Raw genomic sequence first — 10,432 nt, 5'->3', positions numbered from 1 at the left:
GACCACGCCATGATTGTCATGTTCACACATTTTAATTCAAAAGCTGCTGCAGCAATTTATTCAAAAGAATCGATTGTGACTTGATCCAGATGTGGAAACAGACAGGAATTAACGTTGCCGTGGTTGTCACGGTGACGCCAGGGACGGACGGGCGACCTCACAAACGCCTTCAGCGGTCGCAGGGTTCGGCCACTCGAGCAATAAATAGCAGCGTGTTTATGGACGCCTCTCGGATGAGCAGCAGGAACGGCCTGTTGGCCTGGAAAATCTCCCGGTTTAGATTGATGGAGCGTCCCGTCGCCACCGCCGCGGTGGCCGCGGCCGCCTCGCTGCCCTCTTCGTTCACCTGGAAGCCACGGGACTGTGATCAACTTCCTGTCTGCTGTGTGGTGTCAGGCTACATGACGCTACATCCATCCAATAATAACTGTTAACCAATGACAGCAAAGCTGCCGGTGATGTCATGAGTGCCACTGACCTCCAGGAAGGCTTTATGGTAGGCGTCCGATATATGGAGCCCCTCCACGCCATCCTCCAACATCCCTGAAACACAGAGCTTGTTTACCTCCAGGCCACGCCCACCACCTCCAGGCCACGCCCACCACCCGACAGATTAGCTTTGGCCACCCCTCAAATGACAGACCGGCACTGGCCCCGCCCCTCACCCTGCAGACCAGCATTGGCCCCGCCCCTCACCCGGCAGACCAGCACTGGCCCCGCCCCTCACCCGGCAGACCAGCATTGGCCCCGCCCCTCACCTGGCAGACTAGCCTTGTTAGGGTCGAACAAGTCTGTCAGACCCAGAAGCTGCAGCTTCTCCTTCAGGCTGAAACTGTCCTCCACCCGGAACCGAGGAACGTGGACCGAGACCGTGGTCTCCTTCATCTGGTCCAACCACGCAGACAGTTTCTTCAGGTCCAGGACCTCCTCCACCTGCAGCCACAGACACGTGCTGGTCAGTACAGACCACATCGCTGGTCAAACTGGTTCAAGCGCCCCCGACCCCCCCTCACCTGGCTGAGGGCGGTGCCTTGGCTGGGCAGGATGATCACCATGGTGATGTCGTCTCCACGGTACGGCATCTCCAGCAGCTGGACCTGGTCCTCTGGAAAGTGTTTGTACCTGAAGCGGGCCTCCTGGTACATCATGTTGACCGAGCAGGACCGCGTCTGACTGCTGTGGAACTCGGACACGTACACGTTGTCCTTGTCAAACTTATTCTTCCAGTGACCCTGAGACAGGAGACCCGTCAGGCCGCATCCCACAAGCCCCGCCCACGGCGCAGAGCGGCACTGGTACCTTAAAGTAGATGGTGTTGACGAGGACCAGGACGGTGTTGGAGTCCAACACCCCCGGGGGCAGCGTGTCCTGGATCAGGTTCTCGGTCTTATTAGAGATCCAGTTGTTGATGGTGACCCGGGCCTTCTCCGGGTCGTCCTACAGAACGGGACCGTGGTTATGGACGGAAGGCTGCCGACGGCAGTCGTGACGTCACCTGACCTTGAAGTCGAGCGGCAGCAGCTTGGCGCCGTACACCGTCTCGCTGATGTTCTGGTACGTCTGGTCGAAGGCCAGGGACTTGTCTCCGAACAGGCGGTTGGCAGAGACCAGCTCGTTGGACTTGTCCTTCTTCCTGTACAGGCGGCAGTTGAGCTTGGCGAAGAAGAAGTGGACCTGGTCCGACGTCTTCTCCTTGATGGTGTCGAACTCAAACACCTGCAGGCCCAAACACACCGGTTACCAACGATCCCGGGTCCGGAGAGTGGCCAAGTGGACCGCGAGCTCAGGTCTGACCCTCATGAGCTGCTCCAGAGTCTGGTTGCAGGCCCCCAGCTTGGTCATGGCGAAGGCGGTGGAGATGCTGATGGGGGACATGAAGATGTTGGACTCGGGACCCCTGCTGGACGCCACTTGTTTGTACAGTGACATGGCGAAGCGGGCGTTGGCCTTGGACAGCTCCCAGACTCGGGGATTTGTGGACCCGGGTACTGGGTGCGTGGTGAGCGGCTCCGGAGCCTCGGGGTCAGGGCTGCGGTAGATGCAGCGCGGCTCCAGGGCCAGGTCCCTGGGCTTGGCGCCGCAGATGTCCAGCACGTCCGCAGACACGACGTGCAGGGACGCCAGAAGCAAGAGCCAATCAGAGGCCGGCATTCTGAGGGGGAACCAATCAGGAACGAGGAGAAAGAAATGTGGGAGCCTGGATGTCGACAAATATCTTCACATCGCAGAATTTCAGCGTGAGAAAATAGGCAAGACTCGTCTGATGACAGCGCACGCCAACGCGCACGCCAACGCGCGCACGAGCGCTCACACGGTGTCAGGAAATCCCGTTTTTAGCAAAAAGCCACATCGAAAAGTGACATTTTCCGTTGTCTCAAGTGCAGAAAGCTGAATGTAGCAGAACTGACGCAGTTTCAGAGGTGAAAGGCCGAAGCTTCGGTTTGTGTCCGACCTTCACAGGTGAGAACAGGCGTAAAATCAAAGAGTGGAAGATTAAATCTTACCTGAACAGGTAGAAGATCTTCTGACAGATGTGTGTAGCTGAACTCAGGTCAGTGTCCTGCAGAGCACTGGAACATCACACCAACCTTTGAGACATTGATCTGTTTTTCAACAGCTCCCGGAAACATCTGCCTACACACGCCGAGGGGCGGGGCCTGCGTGTGAGGGGGCGGGGCCACATCTGCTGCACTTATCAGACCAACGCAGGTTATCGTCAACGTCAATCAATAACTCAGAAATAAACACAGACTGAACACACTTTTTCAATAAAACTATCAAATTTTATTCGTTTCACCATAAATAACATTTGTGCAAAAAACAAAAAAGGATAAAATGATTAAGCTAAAAGCTTCTGGAAGCAGAAGGAGGCGGCGGCGTTCCGTCAGAACAGCTTTGGGAGCTGCCGGAGGCGGCTCAGGTCAAGGATGTTGCCCACCGACCCCTCTGCCCTCGGTAAAGATGGCCGCCTGCTGGAGCAGTTCTCCTTGTCCTGGGCGTCGTGGTCGGCGCCCTCTGTTAAACGCTGCATTTTGGGCCGCAGCTTCTTGATGAGCCGACTCTGGGGGAGGAGCTCGGCGCTCTGAGCTTCCCTCAGCGGATTCCGAGTGGACCGCTCCGAGATCTCGGCCTCATCCGCACCCAGCTCCTCTTCGATCAAGCCGTACTTCCTCATGTACTTCCTGGTGGCCACAGACATGTTGGTGGGCGACAGCAGAGAGTCCCCGGAGGAGCCGCGGCCTTTGTGGGGGGCGTGGCCTCCCAGAGACAGTCGGCTCAGCTGGGAATCGCTCAGGTAGCGCAGAGCGATGGCGTTGGCCTCCAGGCTCAGGTCCACGCTCGCACATGGGACCAGAGAGCTGAAGCTGTGCTCAGAAACACTCAGCCTGGACACCACAGCCGCGGGGTTGATGCTCGCCAGGGTGCTGACCACAGACACGAGTACGGTTAGAACACAGCTGAAGGACACGAGCGCCGCCCGGTCGGACACCGCCTCCTTACCTGCTGCTCTCCACGGTCTGCTGGACTTTCCTGTCGCACTCGGTCAGGTCTTCGTCGTCGACGTTCACGCCGAGGCGCCGCAGCTCCTGCAGCGTTGCGCTGACCACAGGGTCTCCGCGAGGCTGCTGCTTCCTCCTGGGTGACTGGGAAAACTGGGAGCGGTCAGGAGACACCGACGGGCTCCTCTGCTTGGAGTCTTCCTCTTCTTCTCCCCCCTCGCTGGTGTCGGCTGCCTGCAGGCGGCTTGTGACCTGAGTCTGGGGTTAAAAGGTTTAACGTCACACAAGACACTGGCACCACTCCCTAAATAGTGCACTAACTAGGAGGAACGCTTTGCTGTGTGTATCCCATAATGCACTGGGAAAAGAACTGCACAACAACTGCTGTCTTACCGACAATATATCCCATCATCCTTTGCACTCACAAAAAGCAAGCCACGCTAATTAGTTATTAAATGATAACTAAGGTAAATGAAAAGATTACTTATATTTTAAAGCACCACCCTAGCGTCCTAAAGCAGGTTTCAGCACTAATTAGTGGACTCAGGCCACCTTGATGCAGTGAGGAAGGAACGAGGCTGCGAGTTCTGACAGTTTAGGGCCGTAGGTGGAGCCTCAGTGACCAGAGTTGTCCATTTTGTCTCACCTCCTTCATGAAAGAAGTTTGAATAGATGTTTTACGCTCTGCTACTGTGCTAGTCACATGATGCTGCGACCAAAGACCCACTGACGCCACCGGTTGGCCGGAACTGGAACTGCAGTTGGAAGAAGCTTTCTGGAATCTGTCCGCAGAGTCTCGACGCAGAAAAAACTGCTAGTCATCGAAAATATAAAAGACTGCATGACGTGACTTTACCATGAGCTCTTTGTAGAAGATGAGATTGTCGTCTGAAGGGCCGTACATGCTGACACTCTCTCCTAGGACTGGACTCTGGATGGAGCTGTCAAACAAGCAGTCAGACTCTCCACCAACACAGAGCAAATATTTAACTGGTGTCTGGAAGCCCTCGCTTCCATACTCCTCACCTACAGTGGGAGGCATCAACCTCCTGACCTTTGGCGATACCGTCTTCTGCTCCATCCACAGGCCTGATAACGGACAACTCGGCGTCAGAGGGAGCGCTTTGGGTGCCGGTAGGACTGGATACAAGAGGAGTTGCTTCTGAGGAAGGAGGTGCAGGAGCCTCTGGAGCAGAAACAGGCTGGACAGGATCTGCCCAGAATAAGCTGGCACCTAAAACCCAGAAATCAGAAAATGAAGCTGAAATCACCACAGTCCCCGATATCCTGGACCTAAAACACACCTGTTCCCACGGCGATGCTGGCTGTGCTCCGGACGCTCTCGGTAGAAGGCTGAAATTTCCCCTGAGCCTCGAGCAGCATCTGGACCTGGAGATGTCGTCAAACATAAGCACTCTAACACTCACAGGGCCTCAGTCTAAAAACCCTGGACCCTTCACCAGCATCAATCATGCCCGTCTCTCCACTCTGCCATTGGTTCATTCCGTGCACAACAAAAACAACAGGGGTCTGCATGGATCTACAGGACCTGGTGGTTCCTGCTCATTGCCATGAGGTTTCAATGCCTCAGCCTGACCAGAATAAACAACTCACATTGCTTCCTGCACTTCTTGTGTAATTGTGCATTATGCATGTTTTTGTGTCTAGTGTGTTTCACCTATTTTATGTTGACACATTAATGAGCCTCAGGAACAATAAAGTCGTCTGTCTGCCTTTACCAACCTGGGACTGGAGGAGGCGAAGCTGACGGTCCTGCTGAAGGAGCAACTGGTAGGTATCGAGTGCACCCGTCTGGTCCCAGCATCGATTTACAGGGGGGGGGTGCATGATCCAGGGGGGCAGTGCAGGGTCTGCAGGATGGGATGTCAGGTGATAGGGAGGGTCACCTGGATGGCTGGAGGGATGGGGAGGAGTAGAGTGGGAGGCGGGAGGTGTAGAGGGGGAAGGGGGGTATTTAGGTAAAGTAGGAGGAAAAGCACTGAGAGTGGAGGAGGAAATGTTCAGAATGTTGCTAGACGGGAGAGAGGGAGCAACATGGTGATGACAGGAGGCCAAATAAGTGTCCTGATGGGAGGATGAAGGAGGTGGAAGAGGAGTCTTCTGTTGGGAGGAGAGAGGAAGAGGAGTCTTCTGTTGGGAGGAGAGAGGTGGAGGAGTCTTCTGTTGGGAGGAGAGAGGAAGAGGAGTCTTCTGTTGGGAGGAGAGAGGAAGAGGAGTCTTCTGTTGGGAGGAGAGAGGTGGAGGAGTCTTCTGTTGGGAGGAGAGAGGAAGAGGAGTCTTCTGTTGGGAGGAGAGAGGAAGAGGAGTCTTCTGTTGGGAGGAGAGAGGAAGAGGAGTCTTCTGTGAGGACTCATCAGCAACACCAGGAAGGAATCTTGGTGAGCAGCGAATGGAGGTGCAGCTGTGGGAGGTGCAGCAACTACATGGTTGCTGCAAGTTGGAATTGGGCGTGCTGTGGTGAGGAAGAGGATGTGATGGTGATTGAGGAAGAGCAGAGCAGGAGGCCATTCTGGCTGAAAAAGTGGACTTCCAGTCAGCAGGAGGGGGTGGAGCTGTGCAGCCAGTCTGAATGGAGTTGAAGCTGTTGTCAACAAGCAGAGACAGTTCAGGAACAGATGGCTGAACTCTCCGGACCTGAAACGAGAACACAGCCGTCCATGAAGGTTCTCATTCATCCAGGTCATTGTAGTTCAACGTGGACATCGGTGAAAACAACCCCAGCTCCACACTGGAGACAGACTGAGCTGCTCACCCCCAGGGTTGTGAATGGGACCCGACACAATCGCACCAAGCAGAGAACAAAGCGTTATATGCAGCATCACATCTGGAAGCACGAAGGGCCCAGGACCCCCAAACGTGTGCGGCAGCACGTTAAGGGTCCCGTGGACCAAAGACGCAGACGCGAGTCAACCCTGGACGTGCTCATCGTGACTTTAGATCTGAGGGCGTTTGGTTAAAATAAGAGCACAGTCATAATAAACACTGTAAAAGATGCGGAAAATCAATAAATTAATTATACAACAAAACCCATTTTTTATGTGTTTCTGGTATGATAATGTGTAAATGACTTGAATCTAAATGCTAAATAAGAGCCACTGAGTAATTGTACCCTTCATAATGTGATGGTGGTTGCTAGTGGCAGCCCTACCACACGGTGCCGACGACCCCCCCCCCAAACACCAGCTGGTTCTGGACTAGATCAAACGCACCTCTACCATGCTGGACCAACATCACTTTACCTCCAGCCCGTCTCTCCACATCACTCTGCACCCCGGAAGGCTAGAGCCGCCGCCTCCTAATGCAGCTTATGTCTTTATTTTATTTTTTTTAACTTTTAAGTTTATTTCCATCAGATTTAGATTATTTTACATTTGCTATTGTACCAGGAGAGTAGCACAACCATTTCATTTGGCTGTGTTGTATGAAGCCGTACATGATCAAAAGCCTTGAATCATCATGACACTCACCTGCTGGGTTGGAAGGTGAGGACTTGGAGACGGTCTCGGGGACACGTCCTCGTCCTCAACACCAGAGTCCTGATCACTGGCACACACACCAGCAGCAGCGTGGGAGCTGTGGACACAAGAGTCATGTGAAGTCCACTCTCTTCTCCAACAAGTTTACCCTTCTTCACAGAACACTGATACTCAACTATGGTAGAAAAACACGACATTTAAAATGTGCTTCCTGCGTGAACCAGACCTGGAATCTGAATGACCGATTTCACCCACGAGTGTGATGTGTTGATGAAAACAGGTTACAACCAGTTTTAATTACTTTGGTGTCTGCTCATTTAACTGATGTCATTCAATCTAAAGCTCTGGAAAACCAGGTAAAGATTAAAGTGTCGGAATGAGGCAGAGTATTACAAACAGCTGGTTGTGATACACATTAAAGAAGAAGAGTCTGGTGTGTGCGATTAGGTGACAGGTGTGTGTGTGTGGTTTAAACACACAGCAATCATGTTTAATGCACGTTATTGATCAGTTATTGGCCGTTGGGTCAGGATTTACTGGAAATGGACCCATACCTGTTAAAGGAGAGCTGAGCCATCCTGAAAACATCCATCTGCCTGCTGTCACCCTCTGAGCTCAGCTCACAGTGCACAGCCTGACCCTCCACTGCCCCCACCTGCAGAGAGCCCACAGCTCAGAGACAGCACACCTGGAAACACTTTCCCTGTGGACCTGGTTTTACCTGATACAGTGTGACGCACTGGGAGGCTGTCAGCAGCTTGTAGTCCAGCCGTGGTCCTGGTCCCAACCGTGAGCGTCCACACTTGTAGAACTGAGGGCTCTTGTGAGTGGAGCAGAACAGTACGAGCAGGAAGTAGTCACCGTCAGAGAAAACTCTGAAATCATAGAGAAATGTTTAGACAGGAACCGCTGTAACCTGAACAGCTTCCGCCTCTCCAACTCACCTGTCCTGGAGGGCAGAGTTGAACAGGAACTGCAGGCACCAGACCCACACATGAGGGCTGCTCACATGTGTGACTCCACTCAGCCAACTGTGGCGTGACAGGATGTATAGTAAGAAGCAGTAACAACAGAAACTGAACACATCTGATTCATCTAGTTATAATCAAATCCCCAACAAAAATCAGCCCAGGTACTGGAACAACCACGACGGTGGTAGCGAATGAAAAGAAAGCAGCCATTACTCCCCACTGGGAAGGGGGATCTTCACACATTCAAATTTGTGATCTTCCTCATTAGGTTTAGGACTAAAATGAAGTGTTCAAAACCATCAGCACTTATTTCAACATTCAGAATAAACAAACAGAAGCGAAGACTCACAGGCCAACCAGTGGCAGGCTACAGGCTTTTGGGTCCGACTCCAGCAAAAGCAGCAATTTTCTGGTCTGATCCATCGTCAAATATCTGCAAACACAGGTGTCCCTCATCAAATGTGCAACACCTGGAGTGTTGTTGTTCTTACACGGGACTAGACTCACCCTTTCTGACAGTTGGCGAGCTGGGGCAGGGGTCGCGCTGTGCTGGTTAGACTCCGGAGCAGAGCCGTGGGAATGATGGGGACAGCTCTCACAGCCTGCACGTCCAGTCCCACAGACGGACAAACAGACGACCAGCTGAGACTGAACAAAGTGGCGTCAGACTGCTGAGAACAGATGATACGACCCCTGACCTTTAGTAGTTGACCCAGTTCCAGATTTTGTCTGCCGCTCAGCAACTGCTGTAATGACTGACACACAAAAAGTTCAGCGGTGAAAGATATGAAGTTGCCACAGCAACCAAGAACTGCTACATTACTCAAAGGAATAGGCACTAACATACAGTAAGAGCTGCAGGTGAAACTCACCTTGAAGCAATGATGCAGATCTGACTCTGATTGGACAGCATCAGAAGTGTCACCGTGGGTCAAGTATAGACATGGAACCAGGACATCTCCAGGTAGCATTGCACATGGAACCCTCCCAGACGAATTAGGCTGGTCCCGGCCAGGATCAAATCTGTCCAGAGTCACAGTGACTCCCTCCTCATCTACAGCACACACGCGTCAGTATCTGACAGGACTGGCGAAAACCTAACCACTCGGCGAGGACAACTCTAACCTGAGTCCACCAACACCGAGCCAAGGAAGAAGCATTGGACCGAGGGCTTGTCGGACCGACGGACGTGCCGCTGAGCCAGACGTAAAGCCTTCTCCAACAGCACAAGTCGAAGATTCCTACAGGAACCGTCCAGTAAACAACAGCCACAGCTTAGTCTTGTTATAAGTGTTCCAGCCACAGGATGGCAAGTCTCGCCACTTTGTGTTCATGTTAGGCATTTTTTTCAGATCGCAGGTTTTGGGTCTTATTAGTGTGAACCCAAAATCTCCCACTGAACAGTCTTCACCTGTTGGACAGGAGCTGGAGGAAGAGCTTCTCTCCGACTGGGCTGCCATCCCAAAGGGCTGCTCTGGATCTGGGGAAGCTCAGCGAGGTGAAAGGGTTCATGTCGCTCCTCAAAGAACAGGTAATGGATGACAGTTTAATCTACCAAAAAGAACAACCTTACGTTTGATCAGCGGGACGAAGGTTTATTTGAGTCCGAATGCAACACAATTTGTGCATAGAGGTAGATTTAAGACCAAACAAATAGTCGTAAAAATCCCAGATCAGTGTATAAACGATAGAGTACGATTACATCAAGACTCAAAGGTCTCATCCCACATCAACGCTAAGTCGCTGAGATCAGAGCCTGGAACTCACCTCCGTCCTCTTATGTTCTCCTCGGTGAAAACACTATCAAACACTGCGGTGGGAAGCGCCAGCAGGTTTACCGCGCAGCTCATGTCTTGTGTGGCCGGCAGAGCTGAGCGGTGTGCGGCATCTGAACACCGATACGGTCCGATCGGCTAACATCTGCCAACGTTAGCTTGTTGTTCGCACCTTGTTGGCTTCTTTAGTTTATCCCAGTCCCACAGGCGATACGCGGGCTAGTAAAACACAGATATTGTAAGATTGATGGTTTCCGTATCTCTCTATATGCTTCGTTTAGAAGCAGTAAGAAAACAACCGAGGCTGAATAATGGCGCTGTTTCTTGTTTCCAATGGCGGGGCGAGCGCGCCAGCCAATAGAAAACTGCGCCACGGAGACTCGCCAATAGCGCGGGACTTTTCTTGTTCGCGTCCTTTTAGTGATGGGCGCCGTAAACGGCGCATGAACGCTCGGTAGCGCCCCCGCAGGTCAGAAGGGGCGTGGCAGCGTTTGGTTGCCTCAACAATCCAGACACGTCATTCACTCTATAAATGTTCAAAACTATGTTTGTATGTGTTATTAATAATGTGTTATTATTGTCATTACAGTATAACCTGTTCAAAACATGTTCAAAACTATGTTTGTATGTGTTATTAATAATGTGTTATTATTGTCATTACAGTCTAATTACAGTATTCAGGATTCAAA

General features: G+C 52.2%; 2 protein-coding genes across 2 annotated transcripts; both read right to left on the bottom strand.

The window, feature by feature from the left end:
- Nucleotides 1-16: 16 nt before the first annotated feature.
- serpinc1 (serpin peptidase inhibitor, clade C (antithrombin), member 1) lies at nucleotides 17-2,635 on the bottom strand. Its single transcript, XM_003977513.3, has 8 exons — nucleotides 2,505-2,635; nucleotides 1,795-2,152; nucleotides 1,501-1,716; nucleotides 1,300-1,437; nucleotides 1,014-1,232; nucleotides 759-933; nucleotides 479-543; nucleotides 17-346 (listed from the first exon to the last, which is right to left on the bottom strand). The coding sequence occupies exons 2-8, from the start codon at nucleotides 2,149-2,151 to the stop codon at nucleotides 170-172; spliced, it is 1,347 nt and encodes a 448-aa protein (XP_003977562.2). The 5' UTR covers nucleotide 2,152; nucleotides 2,505-2,635; the 3' UTR covers nucleotides 17-169.
- Nucleotides 2,636-2,761: 126 nt separating this feature from the next.
- Nucleotides 2,762-10,093, bottom strand: stil (STIL centriolar assembly protein). The gene is made up of 16 exons (XM_029827937.1): nucleotides 9,736-10,093; nucleotides 9,380-9,487; nucleotides 9,094-9,209; nucleotides 8,841-9,022; nucleotides 8,476-8,723; nucleotides 8,318-8,401; nucleotides 7,942-8,028; nucleotides 7,719-7,872; nucleotides 7,552-7,652; nucleotides 6,989-7,094; nucleotides 5,244-6,155; nucleotides 4,805-4,889; nucleotides 4,527-4,734; nucleotides 4,357-4,441; nucleotides 3,502-3,758; nucleotides 2,762-3,425 (listed from the first exon to the last, which is right to left on the bottom strand). The coding sequence occupies exons 1-16, from the start codon at nucleotides 9,816-9,818 to the stop codon at nucleotides 2,885-2,887; spliced, it is 3,357 nt and encodes a 1,118-aa protein (XP_029683797.1). The 5' UTR covers nucleotides 9,819-10,093; the 3' UTR covers nucleotides 2,762-2,884.
- Nucleotides 10,094-10,432: the final 339 nt, after the last annotated feature.

This window comes from Takifugu rubripes, chromosome 20 (genome assembly GCF_901000725.2).
Source record: "Takifugu rubripes chromosome 20, fTakRub1.2, whole genome shotgun sequence".
NCBI lineage: Eukaryota > Metazoa > Chordata > Actinopteri > Tetraodontiformes > Tetraodontidae > Takifugu > Takifugu rubripes.
The sequence above is the reverse complement of the archived record's forward strand: the minus strand, read 5'-3'. Positions and strand labels throughout refer to the sequence as shown.